Source organism: Rhinopithecus bieti, unplaced genomic scaffold, assembly GCF_001698545.2.
Source record: "Rhinopithecus bieti isolate Rb0 unplaced genomic scaffold, ASM169854v2 scaffold_42772, whole genome shotgun sequence".
NCBI lineage: Eukaryota > Metazoa > Chordata > Mammalia > Primates > Cercopithecidae > Rhinopithecus > Rhinopithecus bieti.
Window position 1 is genome coordinate 2,470,992 of NW_016818842.1, and position 18,206 is coordinate 2,489,197.

At 47.4% G+C, this 18,206-nt stretch overlaps 1 protein-coding gene across 4 annotated transcripts in view; it reads left to right on the forward strand.

Moving 5' to 3' along the window:
* Positions 1-9,485, forward strand: part of HIP1 (huntingtin interacting protein 1) — a 216,169-nt gene extending 206,684 nt beyond the window's left edge. For 3 of the 4 annotated variants that reach the window (XM_017857668.1, XM_017857671.1, XM_017857670.1), the window contains exons 28-31: positions 308-431; positions 1,316-1,377; positions 5,916-6,024; positions 6,802-9,485. In XM_017857668.1, the coding sequence (XP_017713157.1) occupies positions 308-431; positions 1,316-1,377; positions 5,916-6,024; positions 6,802-6,854 (348 nt within the window). In that variant the 3' untranslated portion in view covers positions 6,855-9,485. The remainder of the gene's footprint in view (positions 1-307; positions 432-1,315; positions 1,378-5,915; positions 6,025-6,801) is intronic. The other variant, XM_017857669.1, reaches the window with a different exon arrangement.
* Positions 9,486-18,206: the final 8,721 nt, after the last annotated feature.

Below are 18,206 nucleotides of genomic sequence, written 5' to 3' on the forward strand. Positions count from 1 at the left end.
GCAGTATCTCAGTGTTCTTTATTTGCCCTTATTTCTTGTCATCCCAGATTGATTTCTACAACTGGGTACACTGCCCAAATAAGTGCTAATGCTTAGAGTTTGGGAGCCACCAAGTGAAGAAGCCAGGAATAATTTTTCAGATGATAGATAATGTCAGGAGCTGACTGTAGGCAGCAGGTTTTGAGAAGCTGATTGGTGATTGCCGTTTGGCCCACATATGTTTGCTAAGAACCATCAGAGCAGTTATTTGATTCAGTCCTTCTTGCTCTAGGTGTTGTGTGAACCTAAATCCGCTTTGTCCTGGTAGGTGAAAGCTGATAAGGACAGCCCCAACCTAGCCCAGCTGCAGCAGGCCTCTCGGGGAGTGAACCAGGCCACTGCCGGCGTCGTGGCCTCAACCATTTCCGGCAAATCACAGATTGAAGAGACAGGTAGCCTTTCCAAAGGGACCCTTTTCTTATCTTGCATCCTTGAGCTCTTCTCTGCATCATCCCCTGTGATCCCAACCAAATTCCACAGGACTGTGTCTAACTTCTTTCATATTTTTCATCATTTTATTTTATTTTTTCTTTATTTCTGTTTTTGAGACAGGGTCTCACTCTGTCACCCAGACTGGAGTGCAGTGGTACGATCTCTGCTCACTGCAACCTCCACCTCCCTGGTTCACACGATTCTCCTGCCTTAGCCTCCCGAGTAGCTGGGATTACAGGCGCCCGCCACTGTGCCCACTAATTTTTGTATTTTTAGTAGAGACGGGACTTCACCATGTTGGCCAAGGCTGGTCTCGAACTCCTCGCCTCAGGTGATCCGCCCACCTTGGCCTCCCAAAGTTTGCTGGAATTATAGGTGTGAGCCACTGTGCCACTGTGCCCTGCCTTTTTTTTTTTTTTTTTTTTTTTTTTGAGACAGAGTCTTGCTCTTGTCACCCAGGCTGGAGTGCAATGGTGCAATCTTGGCTCATTGTAACCTCCGCTCCCAGATTCAAGTGATTTTCCTGCCTTAGCCTCCCAAATAGCTGGGAGTACAGGCGCCCACCACTACACCCGGCTAATTTTTGTATTTTTAGTAAAGACGGGGTTTCACCATGTTAACCAGGCTGGTCTTGAACTCCTGACCTCGTGATCCACCCATCTCAGCCTCCCAAAGAGCTAGGATTACAGGAGTGAGCACCATGTCCAGCCCCCTCAGTTACTTTCATGCAGTGTTGACAAATGGCAAGCCAGGTGTTTCCACAGAGCGTTGGCATTGGCCGCCTCTCAGGTGCCAGTCAGCCAGGGTAGAATTTGATAAGAGGTTCTTGTTTCCATCCTTGCAGACAACATGGACTTCTCAAGCATGACGCTGACACAGATCAAACGCCAAGAGATGGATTCCCAGGTGAGAGCTCCATCGCTAAGTCTAGATAGCCTCTATTGCCTAGACATGGACTCTAAATATTGTTCCCATGGAGAAAAGCCAGAGGGAGAGAGACCTGAGTGAAAATGAACACAGGTGCACCTACTAACCCAAGACTGAATGTAAATCATGCCGGAAGAAATAGTGGAGGTGGAGGTTATTAGTACAAATCAGAATCCTTGTGTTTTTGTTCTTTTGTTCTTTTGTTTTTTTGAGATGGAGTCGTGTCATGTCACCCAGGCTGGAATGCAATGGCATGATCTCGGCTCACCTCACTCCCCACCTCCCAGGTTCAAGTGATTCTTCTACCTCAGCCTCCCAAGTAGCTGGGATTATAGACATGTGTCATCATGCCCAGCTAATTTTTTATTTTTAATAGAGATAGGGGTTTCATCATGCTGGCCAGGCTGATCTCGAACTCCTGACCTTGTGATCTGCCCACCTGGGCCTTCCAAAGTGCTGGGATTACAGGCGTGAGCCACCGGCCCCTTTTTTTTTTTCCTTAAATAAAGTAAAGACAGGGTCTCACTATGTTGCCTAGGCTGGTCTCAACTCCTGGCCTCACACAATCCTCCTGCCTCAGCCTCCCAAAGTGTTGGGATTACAGGCGTGAGCCACCACACCCAGCCAAGATCAGACTTTTAACTCTTGCCCACTAGTCTTGGACTAACGTTCCTCTAAATGTTATCCAGGATCTCTTAGTATCCACAAACTTAATAGTCTTACTATAAACATTGTTTTAGACTTCTGGTATGAATTATTTGCTTATGACCTTTAGTTTTAAAAGAGAAAATCCTTTTAACTCATCAAAGGCAATGCCATTATTTCTCTCTGTTGTTCTATAAAGTCATACGATGCAAAATAGGTATCAGCAAGATCCTTTAAAAAAATTGACATCATTTTTCTAGAATTATTGGTCATCAGTCTTGGGGTGAATTTCAAATTGGAATTGTTAAAGTACTCCAAGATGTGTCACTCAGCATTTTTTTTTTCTTTTTTTTGAGTCAGGGCCTTACTCTGTTCCTCAGGCTGGAGTGCAGTGTTGCCATCACATCTCACTGCAGACTTGAACTCCTGGGCTTAGGCGGATCCTCCCACCTCAGCCTCCTGAGTAGCTGGGACTACAGGTGCACACCACCATGCCCAGCTAATTTTTCTTTCTTTCTTTCTTTCTTTTTTCTTTTTTTGAGACTGAGTCTTGCTCTGTCGCCCAGACTTGAGTGAGTACAGTGGCATGATCTTGGTTCACTGCGACCTCCGCCTTCCGGGTTCAAGCGATTCTCCCGCCTCAGCCTCCGAAGTAGCTGGGATTAGAGACATGCACCGTCACGCCCGGCTAATTTTTGTATTTTTAGTAGAGATGGGGTTTCACCATGTTGGCCAGGCTGGTCTCGAACTCCTGACCTCAGGCAATCTGCCCACCTCGGCCTCTCAACGTACTAGGATTACAAGTGTGAACCACTGCACCCAGCCTCTTTCTTTACTTTTTGTAGAGATGGGGGTCTCACTATGTTGCCTAAGCTGGTCTTGAACTTCTGGGCTCAAGCAATTCTCCTACCTGAGCCTCCCAAAGTGTTGGAATTATAGCCATGAGCCACTGCACCTGGCTCAGCATCTTTAGGAAAAGACACAGATCACCAGCAAAGCCAAATTTTTGTCTGAATACTGAAGGGACTTCTGCTTAGCAGTCTCACTCGGTCCCTCTTGACTTTATTTTTATTATTATTATTTTTTTGAGAGAGACTCTCGGTGTGTTGCCCAGGTTGGAGTGCAGTGATGCAATCCTGGCTGACTGCAACCTCCGCCTCCCGGGTTCAAACAATTCTTCCACCTCAGCCTCCCAAGTAACTGGAATTACAGGCACCTGCCACCACGCCCAGCTAATTTTTGTATTTTTAGTAGAGACAAGGTTTCACCATGTTGGCCAGGCTGGTCTTGAACTCCTGACCTCAGGTGATACACCTGCCTCAGTCTCCCAAAATGCTGAGATTACAGGTGTGAGCTACTGCACCCATCCCCTCTTGACTTAAATACCACCTATATGTGGATAAATTCCAAAATCTTCTCTGCAGCTTAGATCTTCTCCTTGACCCACATACTTATCCAGCAGCCTTCTTGATAGCTCCCCACTAATGTCCTAGAGGTATCTCAAACATAACTGATATCCAAAACAGGCCTCTTGGTGTCCCTCACATCCCACTCTGTCCCTCCTCTTGTTTGTTTCATCTCAGTAAATGACACCCCCACTGCCTACTGGGTGCTGAGCCACAAACAGTCATCCTTGATTCCTCTCTTTCCCTCACCCTCCACATCCAATCCATCTGCAAGGCCTGTTAAAGCTAAATCACAAAACAAAAGCTTAATCTTTCCACTTCTTTCCATCTTCCTACTGTAACCTAAGCCACCATTGTCTGTCTCCTGAACCACTACAAAAGCAACTTACCTATAATGTTATATGAGTAGTCATTTTAAAATAATCCTGTGGTAGGCTGGGTGCATTGGTCATGCTTATCATCCCAGTACTTTGGAAGACCAAGTTGGGAGGATTGCTTGGCCAGGAGTTCAAGACAAGCCTGGGCAACATAGAGAGACCCCATCTCTACATAGAAATTAAAAATTAGCTGGGTGTGGTGGCACATGCCTGCAGTCCCAGCTACTCTGGAGGCTGAAGCAGGAGGATCACTTGAGTCCAGGAGTTTGCGGCTTCAGGGAGCTGTGATCACACTCTTGCACTCCAGCCTGCGTGGCAGAGTGAGACCCTATCTCTAAAAATAACGATAATAATAATCCCATGGCACGATCGGGTGGTGGGGAGAATAGCAAAGAGCATTGCAGAGGCAAGTCTGGTCATATGGTTGGTTAGTTGGTGGAGCTGGGTGAAGAGCACAGTGAGGTCACTCTGCTAGTCTCCATCCCTCTGTAGATGTTTTACTTTTTCCATAATAAAAAGTTGTTTCAAAACAAAAAAGGAACCACTTCACTGGGTCTAGTTGCTTCTACTCTTGACCCTCTACAGTCCATTCATTCCCCATGTGATAGTTTAGAAATGTAAATCTCAGGATGTCCCCTCTCTGCTTAAATCCTCCCAGTGGCTTTTCATTGCATGTACAACATCCAAGCTCCTCATCAGGTCATGAGCCTGGTTAAAAAATGATCCTTGCCTGGTTCTCAACTTCATCCTGCAACCCTACCCCTCTATCATATGTCTCATATACAACTTCCTTCCTTCTCCCAACACCTCCAGATCTGTCTTGCTTTAGAGCCTTTGCTCTGGCTGTTTCTTCTGCCTGGAATATTATTCTCCAGGTCTCCAGGCAGCTGAGCTCTTAAGGCCACATAAGCTGAAAAATGACTTTCTGAGAATAGACCTGGCTGACTATTCTTAGGCTTTATCACATCTCCCTGTGTCATTTCTTTGCAATCTGATCTTTCTTCTTCATTTGTCTTTTCCCTTTATAAGGTAAGCAGGGACATGATCAGTGCTCAGCAAATATTCGTGGTTTTTTTATGTTTTTTTTTTTTTGAGATGGAATTTCGCTCTTGTTGCTCAGGCTGGAGTGCAATGGTGTGATCTTGGCTCACTGCAACCTCTGCCTCCTGGATTCAAGCAATTCTCCTGCCTCAACTTCCCAAATAGCTGGGATTACAGGCATGCACCACCACACCTGGCTAATTTTGTATATTTTTAGTAGAGATGGGGTTTCATCATGTTGGTCAGGCTAGTCTTGAACTCCTGACCTTAAGTGATCCACCCACGTTGGCCTCCCAAAGTGCTGGGATTACAGGCATGAGCCACTGTGCCTGGCCAGCAAATATTCCTTGAATTAAGAAATAAAATAAATTACATTAATGAGAAGTAGAGCTAGGCAAGATCACCTTTTCCTTTAGTAAGATTGTCCATGCTTTTTCCTGTAGCAGTAATAAGCCTAAGTTGCACAAATACCTGAAAGATATCAGAACCATCATACTTGGTTCCTACCTGTGTTTCCAGGGAACCGGAATTGAAGAAGGGTTACAACTAGATTGGAACTCACCATACAGTTAGGCTAAACATTAGAGTTGTTTTTTAGATAGTGATTTATCAGAGGAACAGAAGATAAGCCCACCTCCCATTTAGGTATTTGTAAATCATCATTCACTTCCAGTAGAGGATCACAGTGAGTAAAACATAAGAGCTACTGGGATTGGTAGATAAATGGGAGAATGGAAAATTAGAGCAAAAGAGAACAGAAATTGAGGACTAGATAAAGTATGGAAACAGGGTGAATAATACGGAAGAAGAGGAATTCACAATGCAGCAGAAAGGGGGTAATCAAAATAAGATAGATGTAGGCTGGGCATGGTGTTTCATGCCTGTAATCTCAGCACTTTGGGAGGCCAAGACAGGAGGATGTCCTAAGGCCAGGAGTTCACTACCAGCCTGGGCAGCAGAGCAAGACCCCATCTCTATAAAAAAATATACATAAAAATTAAATCTCAGAGAGTTGATCAAAAGAAAATCCCACTTACTTTCCTTGCAGGTTAGGGTGCTAGAGCTAGAAAATGAATTGCAGAAGGAACGTCAAAAACTGGGAGAGCTTCGGAAAAAGCACTACGAGCTTGCTGGTGTTGCTGAGGGCTGGGAAGAAGGTGAGCTGACTCCAAGGACGGGCACTAACCCACAGCAGGGAGGGGAAGCTGTGTGACAGGGCCTTCCCCTAGAATGGAACAGAACAAGGAACCCACCAGATCGGTGGCTTCTTCCTTCTCTTCTCTCTTCATGGAACCTGTTTTCTATTCTGTTGTAAATAACCTTTAAGTCTAACTCTGGGTGAAATTATGGTGAATTAAAAGCCTTTGCTGTCACCTTTTAAGACCTAAACATTGATCATAACTCACTCACTGCCATTCCTTCCCAGGCCCAGCTAGCCTTGCCAACTCCCTGGGAATTTCGTTTCTGGCCAGCAGAGACTTGAAAAACGAAAGAATAGTGGTCAGTGGAGATCTGGCAGACAGGGATAAGTGAATTACAAGATTCTGACTATCTAGAGCCAGTGAAGGGCAACAATTGCCAAAAGATAGAAGGGATCAGGTGCTGAGAAATGGAGTGGCATGGAGTCACATTCAGCCTGCCAGCCCAGAGACTTGCCATCCATCACCTTGAGTCTATATGTTGCTGTCTGCATGTCGAAAGCAGTCAACTTGATCACAGCCAAGATTGTTGACTGTTATGGGATTTGACAGACTCTGGGCACCAACTATAGACAGATCCTAGTCATTCCTAGACACCAAACTCGGGGACTAGGTGATTACACCATGGTTATAATTATTATGTATTTTTGAGCCCCCATGGTGGCAGGTTTTTTGGTTAAGTGAGTGTATGCATGCATGAAGTGCTTTGCAACATAAATTATCATTGTCTTTTAGGAACAGAGGCATCTCCACCTACACTGCAAGAAGCGGTAACCGAAAAAGAATAGAGCCAAACCGATACCCCATATGTCAGTGTAAATCCTTGTTACCTATCTCGTGTGTGTCATTTTCCCAGCCACAGGCCAAATCCTTGGAGTCCCAGGGGCAGCCACACCACTGCCATTACCCAATGCTGAGGACCTGCATGACACTTCCAAAGACTCCCTCCATAGCGACACCCTTTCTGTTTGGACTCATGGTCATCTCTGTTCTTTCCCTGCCTCCCTAGTTAGCATCCAGGCTGGCCAGTGCTGCCCATGAGCAAGCCTAGGTACAAAGAGGGGTGGTGGGGGACAGGGCCACTCAACAGAGAGGACTTCCATCCAGTCCTGCTGACTATTTGACCCCCACAACAATGGGTATCCTTAATAGAGGGGCTGCTTGTTGTTCGTTGACAGCTTGGAGAGGGAAGATCTTATGCCTTTTCTTTTCTGTTTTCTTCTCAGTCTTTTCAGTTTCATCATTTGCACAAACTTGTGAGCATCAGAGGGCTGATGGATTCCAAACCAGGACACTACCCTGAAATCTGCAGAGTCAGAAGGACAGCAGGAGTGTCCTGGCTGTGAATGCCAAGGCCATTCTCCCCCTCTTTGGGCAGTGCCATGGATTTCCACTGCTTCTTATGGTGGTTGGTTGGGTTTTTTGGTTGTATTTTTTTTTTTTTTTAAGTTTCACTCACATAGCCAACTCTCCCAAAGGGCACACCCCTGGAGCTGAGTCTCCAGGGCCCCCCACTGTGGCAGCTCCGGCGATGGTGCTGTCCAGGCCTCTCGGTGCTCCACTTCCGCCTCCACGCTGAGCAAGTGCTGGCCCACCCAGTCCATGCTCCAGGGTCAGGCGGAGCTGCTGAGTGACAGCTTTCCTCAAAAGGCAGAAGGAGAGTGAGTGCCTTTCCCTCCTAAAGCTGAACCCCAGCGGAAAGCCTCTGTCCACCTTCACAAGGGAGAAGACAACAGAAAGAGGGACAAGAGGGTTCACACAGCCCAGGTCTTCATAGGACACGTTTCTCAGGCGTTCCTGTGACCAGGCTCAAAAACTTTTATCACATGCTTGAATGGAGCTGGTGAGATCAACACTACTTCCCCGCCGGAATGAACTGTCCATGAATGGTCTGTGTCAAGTGGGCCATCTCCCTTGGCCCAGAGAGGGAGCATGGGAGCGATTCCCAACTCCTTTCTGCAGACGTCTGCCTTGGCATCCTCTTGAATAGGAAGACCGTTCCACCTTCTACGCAATTGACAAACCCGGAAGATCAGACGCAATTGCTCCCATCAGGAAAGAACCCTATTCTTGGTTTGCTACCCTTAGTATTTATTACTAACCTCCCTTAAGCAGCAACAGCCTACAAAGAGATGCTTGGAGCAATCAGGACTTCAGGTGTGACTATAGCAAGGCTTATCTTTCTGCCCGGCTACATCAGCCTTCAAGAATCAGAAGCAAGGCCAAGGTGCTGGACTGTTACTGACTTGGATCCCAAAGCAAGGAGATCATTCGGAGCTCTTGAGTCAGAGAAAATGAGAAAGGACAGAGCCAGCGGCTCTAACTCCTTTCAGCCATACACCCCAGGCTCTCGCTGCCCTGTGGACAGGATGAGGACAGAGGGCACATGAACAGTTTGCCAGGGATGGGCAGCCCAACAGCACTTTTCCTGTTCTAGATGGACCCCAGCATTTAAGTGACCTTCTGATCTTGGAAAAACAGCGTCTTCCTTCTTTATCTATAGCAACTCATTGGTGGTAGCCATCATGCACTTCCCAGGATCTGCCCCAACAGAACATTGCTAGGTTTTGCTACATGACGGGTTGTGAGACTTCTGTTTGATCACTGTGAACCAACCCCCATCTCCCTAGCCCACCCCCCTCCCTAACTCCCTCTCTGTGCATTTTCTAAGTGGGACATTCAAAAAACTCTCTCCCAGGACCTCAGATGACCATACTCAGAGGTGTGGCCTCCATACTGGGCTAAGGAAGTATTAGCACCAGAAATTGGGCAGTCTTATGTTGAATGCTGCTTTCTGCTTAGTATTTTTTTTGATTCAAGGCTCAGAAGGAATGGTGCGTGGCTTCCCTGTCCCAGTTGTGGCAACTAAACCAATCAGTGTGTTCTTGATGCGGGTCAACATTTCCAAAAGTAGCTAGTCCTCACTTCTAGATCTCAGCCATTCCAACTCATACGTTTTAAATTACCAATGGGGCGGCCAGGCACCACTGTACCCGTGGCTTACGCCTGTAATCCCAGCACTTTGAGAGGCCAAGGCAGGTGGATCACCTGAGGTCAGGAGTTCAAGACCAGCTGGCTAATGTGGTGAAACCCCGTCTCTACTAAAAATACCAAAAATTAGCCAAACATAGTGGCGGGTGCCTGTAATCCCAGCTACTCAGGAGGCTGAGACAGGAGAATCTCCTGAACCCCGGAGGCAGAGGTTGCAGTGAGCTGAGATCACGCCATTGTACTCCAGCCTGGGCAACAAGAGCGAAACTCCGTCTCAAACAAAACCAAAAAACAAATTACAAATGGGGCAAAAAGTCTAGTGTACTGGATCAAATTAAGATTCTCTGCCCAGCTGAGCACAGTGGCTCACGCCTGTATTCCCAGCACTTTAGGAGGCCAAGGCGGGAGGATTGCTTGAGCTCAGGAGTTTGAGACCAGGCTGGGCATCATAGTGAGACCTCGTCTCTACTAAAACTCAAAAACAAAATTAGCCGGACATGATGGTGCACATGCCTGTAGTCTCGGCTAGTTGGGGAGCTGAGGTAGGAGAACTGCTTGAGCTTGGGAAGTCGAGGCTGCAGTCAGCCCTGACTGTGCCACTGCACTCCAGCCTGGGTGACAGAGTGAGACCCTGTCACACACACACAAAAAAAGATTCTCTGTCCGAGCCCAGCCCAGGAGTTTGAGGCTGCAATGAGCCATGATTGCACCACTGCACTCCAGCCTGAGCGACAGAGTGAGACTCCATCTCTTTAAAAACAAACAAAAAATTGTTTGTTTTTAAAGCCACAGAAATGTTTAAAACCTTCATTGACTTAGCCTGAGTCATAACGGTTAAGAAAGCACTTAAACAGAAGCAGAGGCTAAGTCAGTGTCACATGAGGAAGTAACTGTCAGATGTCACATAATTACTTTCGTAATAGCTCAGATTAGAACGGCTACCCCATTCTCTAGACAAAATCAAATTTTCCTATTGTGACTCTTCTAAAAATGAAGATGAAGAGGTATTTAGTGACACACCTTGGATTAAAACGGGAATCACATCTTAAGCTAAAAATGAACCTGCCAGCCTTTTAAATGAGTCACTGAGCATCACTAGTGACAAGTCTTGGGTGAGTGTAAATGGGTCATGACAAGATGGGACAGTAACAAAATAATGGCTTAGGATCAACAAGAAGTTGAAAAACAGCATCTGTTACTTAAGTTTGTAGGACAGTGCCCTAAGGCCTCTAGAGAAAAGATGTTTGTTTACGTAAGAGAAAGAGGCCGGACGTGGTGCCTCACTCCTGTAGTCCCAACACTTTGGGAGGCAGGGTAGGTGGATCACCTGAGGTCAGGAGTTCAATACTAGCCTGGCCACCATGGTGAAACCCCATCTCTACTAAAAATACAAAAATTAGCCAGGTGTGGTGGTGGGCACCTGTAATCCCAGCTACTGGGGAGGCTGAGGCAGGAGAATAAGCTTGAACCTGGGGGATGGAGGTTGCAATGAGCCAAGATCACATCGCTGTACTGCAGCCTGAGTGAGAGAGTGAGACTCTGTTTCAAAAAAGAGAGAGAGAGAGAGAAAGAAGCAGAAGAGAAGAGCTACCTTGGCAGGGTTATTTTATATCTGAGCAAGGAGTTTAAATGAGACTAGTTTAGATTGTTTGCTGATGCAGCCATCCATAGCAGTACCCCTAAAATCCCACCAGAATACGGGTCCCTCTAACCCAGTGACTGGAAGAACCACTGTCTAGAGCAACTTTTCTTGGAACTATCCCAGCTACCAAGTCAGACACCAAGGTTTCTGCCACCAGGTAACACAGGGATCACAGGTACATGTCGCTCTGGTCAGATTAGTTGGCTTTGGTCCCTCGACCCTGTGGAGGAGCTAGTTCTCAGCTTGCAGCTGGAAGCTCTCTTTTAGCTCCTTAGTCTAGAGGGGTCTCCTGGCTCCACTTGACCCTGGTCTTTAATAACTGGTTAGTATCTTGCTACCTTCTACCACCTTTCCAAATCTCTGGAAGTCCTGCCAGGGAAAGCCTCCAGCTCCAACACTGGCTTTCCAAGCAAACTGGCTTTGCCCTCTCTCTGCCATCCTTGCCCTCCAGAGACTGGACCACCTGTAGCATAGAAAAACACCACCACGGACCTGCCAGCCATCGACGCAGCAAACCAGGCCGGTTGTTTGCTGCCAAATTCCTTCTTCTCCCAGGTCCAGACCAAATACAAGATCAGCACCACACCATGGTGTTGTCAGGAGCCAAAGCAACAGGAAACAATTCAATGCTGTTGGGTTCGATTCTGAGAGTAGATTTTTCCAGACATGTCTTTCAGGTGACCCTCAACTACCTCAGGTTTGAAGGCCCTAAATGAAACTGATTACCACTCATAGGGGCAAACCGAGGGGGTTCGGTTACATCTTGGTGATAATGCAATTGTCTCAAACTGATAACAAACTCTTTCACATTTCGGTTTGCAGGGGTAGGGTTGGGTTTGTTTTTCTTCTCTTCTGTGTTTACCCTTTCCCCCGGGTTTCCAGTAGGGTAGTTCCTTGAAATGAATTTCATTTTTCACTGAGTGCCTACCTTCCCAGGGCAGGTGGCCACTGGCTTCTGTTTCCCTCCAACAATACTTTTATTATGGTATTAAGACCTTTCTTTGTATAATACATTGCATCTGTGTTTTCAATTTTTCAAATAAATATTTCCGCCTGGCAATGGAGCATGGTGGTGATTGACCGGCCAGCGTGGCTCCGAGGTATAGGTTCCGGTGAGAAGCCTGCATTTGTATGCTGGGGTTCATGGAATCCACTTAGCCCCACACCTTTGGGAATGTGTCTTAGAAATATTAGTTTGAGCCGGGTGTGGTGGCTCACACCTATAATCCTAGCTCTTAGGGAGGCAGAGGCAGGAGGATGGCTTGAGCCCAGGAGTTAAGAGACCTATCTGGACAATATAGTGAGATGCTGTTCTCCACAAAAAGGGGGAAGAAAAGAAATATTAGTTTGACACTGGACATGGTGGCTCATGCCTGTAATCCCAGCACTTTGGGAGGCTGTGGTGGGAGGATCACTTGAGTACAGGAGTTTGAGAGCAGCCTGGGCAACATAGCAAGACCCCATCTACAACAAAACTAACTGGGCGTGGTAGCATATGCCCGTAGTCTCAGCTACTTGGGAGGCTGAGTCAGGAGGATCACTTCAGTCCAAAAGGTTGAGACTTCAGTGATCACACCATTGTACTCCACCCTGGGCAACAGAACAAGACCGTCTCTTAAAAAAAAAAAAAGGCTGGGTGCGGTGGCTCATGCCTGTAATCCTAGCACTTTGGGAGGCCAAGGCGGGAGGATCACTTGAGGCAAGGCGTTTGAGACCAGCCTGGGCAACATGACAAAACCCTGTCTCTATAAAAAAAAAAATACAAAAAAAAAAAAAAAAAAAAGCTGGGCATGGTGGTGTGCATTTGTAGCCCCAGCTTCTAGGGAGGGTGAGATGGGAGAATCACGTGAGCCCCTGGGGAGGTCGAGGCAGTGGTAAGCCATGATTGTGCTACTGCACTCCAGCCTGGGTGACAGAGACCCTGTCTAAAAATGTATACTAATTTAAAAAAAAAAAAAACCTATCATATAGATCAGGTCTCATAAAATCTGGGGGTTCAGGCTGTGGCTCCTCCCTCTGCACCCTTGCAATGCAAATTAACCTGTTACCTTAAAATGAGATGTGACCAATTCTGCTCAGAGACAGAAGCTACTGGTCATAAAGGGACTCAGAGCAAGCCAGTCACAGCTAGCAGAGGATTGACAGAGGGAGCTAACAGAGCCGGGCTGGGCTGCAGAGCGACCTTTCCACAGCACGATTGGCTGCAACCTAATACTGCCAGTATGTTAAGCCAGGGGACCTACAGGGGAGACACAGATTGGGAAAGGCTGGGCTTGGAAAGCAGGAAAATTGACCCAATGACTCATCATGTAAGGAGAGAATGAGGCAGGTGATCAGAAGCTAGCATCTCTAAGGAGATCAAAGAACCAGTGGGATCACCTTGCTCAGTGGGAAGGTGATCTGGATAAATACCAAAGACGGGGACACTGGCCTGCAGCTGGTCTTTTCTGCTTCCAGTGGCAGAATGCCAAGGTGAGCCTGCTCCATTTAAAGCATAGGCCAGGCGAGGTGGCTCATGCCTGTAATCCCAGCACTTTAGGAGGCCCAAGCAGGTGGATCACTTGAGTCCAAGAATTCAAGACCAGCCTGGGCAACGTGGAGAAACTCTATCACTGCAAAAAATACAAAAAATTAACTGGGTGTGGTGGCACATGCCTGTAGTCCCAGGTACTTGGGAGACTGAGGCAGGAGGATTGCTTGAGCCCAGGAGGCAGAGGTTACAGTGAGCTATGATGGCGCCACTGCACACTCCAGCCTGGGTGACAGAGCCAGACATTGTCTTAAAAAAACAACCAAAAAAAAGCATCTTGAACTGTCCTTTAAAAGCTCTACTAGGCTGGGCACAGTGGCTCATGCCTGTAATCCCAGAACTTTGGGAGACCAACGCGGAGGATCACTTGAGGTCAGGAGTTCAAGACTGGCCTGGCCAACATGGTGAAACCCCATCTCTACTAAAAATACAAAAATTAGCTGGGTGTGGCGGCGTATGCCTGTAATCCCAGCTACTCGGGAGGCTGAGGCACGAGAATTGCTTGAACCTGGGAGGCAGAGGTTGCAGGCAGCCAAGATCATGCCACTGCACTCCAACCTGGGCAGTGGAGCAAGCCTCCCTCACAAAAAATTAAGAATAAAAGTTCTACTCAATTGTGCAGACAATGGAAAGTGGCTGATTGGCTTTAGGCAAAGGGGTGACATAATGAGATTTGCATTCTGAAAAGACCATTCTGGTTGCAGTATGGAGGACAGAGCGGCGTGGAGCCGGAGTAGATGGGGGAAGCCAACAAGGAAGCTATTGTCGTAGTCCAGGCAAAGGGTGATGGCAGATGAGACAGGGTAGTGGCAGGAGAGACAGGAGAAATGGCAGGCCAAAGAGACACATGGCAGGTAAAATGGACATGGACAGACAGGCTTTGGGTTACATAGAGGGGGGCTAGGGAAGGAGCTTTTAGGGAGGGGTCCTGGGTTTCTGGATTGTGAAATTAGTGGCGCCATCTACCTGGAAGAAGGTCAGGCTCAGCAAATTGCCTTTTTTTTTTTTTTTTTTTTCTTTGAGACAGAGTCTCGCTCTGTCACCCAGGTTGTAGTATAGTGGCAAAATCTCAGCTCACTGCAACCTTCACCTCCAGGGTTCAAGCAATTCTGCCTCAGCCTCCAAGGAGTTCGCATTACAAGCGCCCACCACCACACCGGGCTAATTTTTTGTATTTTTAGTAGAGACCAGGTTTCACCATGTTGGCCAAGCTGGTTTCGAATTCCTGACCTCAAGTGATCCTCCCACCTTGGCCTCCCAAAGTGCTGGGATTGTAGGCATGAGCCACCGTGCCCAGCCTGAATTGCCTTTTTTTTTTTTTAAAAAAAGACTGGGACAGGAGATCTTGTGCCGTCACCCAGGCTGGAGTGCAGTGGCCCAGTCATAGCTCACTGCAACCTCCAGATCCTGGCCTCAAGCAATCATCCTGCCTCTGCCTCCCAAAGTGCTGGAATTTTAGGTGTGAGCTATCAAACCTGGCCTCAGCTGAGTTGCCTTTGAAACATTCTCATGAAGATGCAAAGTTTAACTCAGAAGTCAGAGGTCATGGGAATTGAATGGTACCTAAAGCCATAACAGAAGGAAAGAGTACAAGAAAAGAAAAGGATCTATAATGGAGCCTTGAGGATTTTCTGTATTTAAAATAACCAAGGCCAGGCATGGTGGCTCACGCCTGTAATCCCAGCACTTTGGGAGGCCAAGGCAGGCGGATCACCTGAGGTCAGGAGTTCAAGACCAGCCTGACCAACGTGGAGAAACCCCCCCCCCCACCTCTACTAAAAATACAAATTTAGCTGGGTGTAGTGGCGCATGCCTGTAATCCCAGCTACTCGGAAGACTGAGGCAGGAGAATTGCTTGAATTTGGGAGGCAGAGGTTGCAGTGAGCCAAGATCACGCCATGGCACTCCAGCCTGGGCAACAAGAACAAAACTCCATCTCAAAATAAATAAATTAATTAAATAACCAACTTTAGGCTGGGCGCAGTGGCTCATGCCTGTAATCTCAGAACTTTGGGAGGCCGAGGCGGGCAGATCACCTGAGGTCAGGAGTTCAAGACCAGCCTGGCCAACATGGCGAAACCCCATCTCCACTAAAAATACAAAAATTAGCTGGGTGTGGTGGTGGGTGCCTGTAATCCCAGCTACCTGGGAAGCTGAGGCAGGAGAAGAACTGCTTTAACCCAGGCAGCAGAGGTTGCAGTGAGCTGAGCTCACGCCACTGCACTCCAGCCTGGGTGACAGAGTGATACTCTGTATCAAAAAAATGATAATAATAAAAATTAAAAAATAAAATAACCAAGTTTAATGTATTTTTACTACGGTGAGTTTCTTAGTCCATTTGTACTACGTTAATAGTACATTACTATTACATAAAATTACTGAGACCTGGTAATTTATAAAGAACAGAAATTGGCTGAGCATAGTGGCTCACACCTATAATCTCAGCACTTTGGGAGGCTCAGGTGGGTAGATCACTTGAGTCCAGAAGTTCAAGACCAGCCTGGGCAACACAGGGAGACCACATCTCTACAAAACATAATAAATAGCCAGTTGTGGTGGTGCACACCTGTAGTCCCAGCTACACAGGAGGCTGAGGTGAGCGGATCACTTGAGCCCAGGATTTTGAGGCTGTAGTGAGCTATGATCGTACCACTGCACTCCAGCCTGGGTGACAGGGCAAGAGCCTGTCTCAAATAAATAAATAGCCAAGTTTATTAGGCTGAACTCAAGCTGGAGAGTTTGGAAAAAAATCAGGAGAATGTGATGTTTGAAAACCAAGGGAAGATTGTTTCAGGAATGAACCACGAGTGTCAAGTAAGCAAATCAGGAGGGATCGTAGAAAAGCTGCCATGACAAAGTGACAGCTGAGATACAGAGGATGGGGAGGCCTTATATAGACAACGAGGGAGGCAATGCTGACTCCCAGGGGAGTTACAGCATGTGCAAAGGCCCTGTGCAAAGTTCTTCTGGATGCCCGTTACAAGCAAATGCAGGAGACCCTCATCTCTACAAAGATTAAAACCAAAATTAGCTGGGCATGGTGGTACATGCCTGTAGCCCCAACTACTCAGGAGGCTGAAGCAGGAGGATCCCTTGAGGCCATGAGGTGGAGGCTACAGTGAGCCATGATCCTGGGTGACAGAGTGAAACCTTGTTTCAAAAAAAAAAAAAAAAAAAAAAAGCCGGGCGCGGGGGCTCAAGCCTGTAATCCCAGCACTTTGGGAGGCCAAGACGGGTGGATCACGAGGTCAGGAGATCAAGACCATCCTGGCTAACATGGTGAAACCCCGTCTCTACTAAAAAATACAAAAAACTAGCCGGGCGAGGTGGCGGGCGCCTGTAGTCCCAGCTATTCAGAAGGCTGAGGCAGGAGAATGGCATAAACCCGGGAGGCAGAGCTTGCAGTGAGCTGAGATCCGGCCACTGCACTCCAGCCTGGGTGACAGAGCGGGACTCCGTCTCAAAAAAAAAAAAAAAAAAAACAAAAACCTGGCACAGTGGCTCACACCTGTAATCCCAGAACTTTGGGAGGCCAAAGCGGGCAGATCACTTGAGGTCAGGAGTTCAAGACCAGCCTGGCCAACATGGCGAAACCCTGTCTCTACTAAAAATACAAAAATTATCTGGGCATGGTGGCACGTGCCTGTAATCCCGAGTACTTAAGAAGCTGAGGTAGGAGAATCACTTGAACCAGGAGGCAGAGGTTGCAGTGAGCCCAGATAGCACTACTGCACTCCAGCCTGGGCAACAGAGTGAGACTCTGTCTCAAAGAAAAAACAAATGTATACAAAATATACAGGTGCAAAATAGATGTAGGTGAGACCATTTAGTAAAATTGGAGTGGGGTGGAGTTGAAAGTTTGTTGCATACTATAGGAAACTGAGGAAATGTTGTAGGCCATATGACAGCAAGGCCACAAGGATGAATGAATGAATTTCTAATCCACACTAGGAGCACAATGCCGCTGAGAAAGCATGCATTTGTCAGGGAGTCCTTGCTTTTCACCAGCAATGTTTAGAATCCCTACATCCAGAATGGAGAAGATACATGGCCTGTTTTAGCAAGGAATGAAGACTGGCAAAAGGGCAGAGCGAAAAATCACTGGGTTGAATGTTAAAAATCACTGGGGTCAACTGGGCATGGTGGCTCACACCTGTAATCCCTGCACTTTACAAGGCCAAGGCAGGAGGATCACTTGAGGTCAGGAGTTCGAGACCAGCCTTGCCAACATGGGGAAACTCGTCTCTACTAAAAATACAAAAATCAGCCGGGCATGGTGGCGCGTGCCTGTAGTCCCAGCTACTCAGTAGGCTGAGGCAGGAGAATCGCTTGAACCCGGGAGGCGGGGGTTGCAGTGAGCTGAGATCGCGCCACTGCACTCCAGGCTGGGTGACAGAGCGAGACTCTGTCTTAAAAAAAAGAAAAGAAAAAAATTATTCAATGACACTTGTTAAAGATGGCATGGAAGACTTTATTCAAAGGCGGGGGTCAGTCGAGACAGATATAGGGATCACTGCAATAGGGTCTTGCAGTGGGGAAGAGATTGGGCTCAACTCCAAGTACAGTGTGGGCAAGTGAGAATTTATAACCAGGGAGCAGCCTGATCACACCATTGCGCTCCAGCCTGGGCAACAAGAGTGAAACTCAGTCTAGAAAAAAAAAGAAAAGAGGCCGGGCGCGGTGGCTCAAGCCTGTAATCCCAGCACTTTGGGAGGCCGAGACGGGCGGATCACAAGGTCAGGAGATCGAGACCATCCTGGCTAATACGGTGAAACCCCGTCTCTACTAAAGAATACAAAAAAACTAGCCGGGCGACGAGGCGGGCGCCTGTAGTCCCAGCTACTTGGGAGGCGGAGGCAGGAGAATGGCGTGAACCGGGGAGGCGGAGCTTGCAGTGAGCTGAGATCCGGCCACCGCACACCAGCCTGGGCGACAGAGCCAGACTCCGTCTCAAAAAAAAAAAAGAAAAGAAAAGAA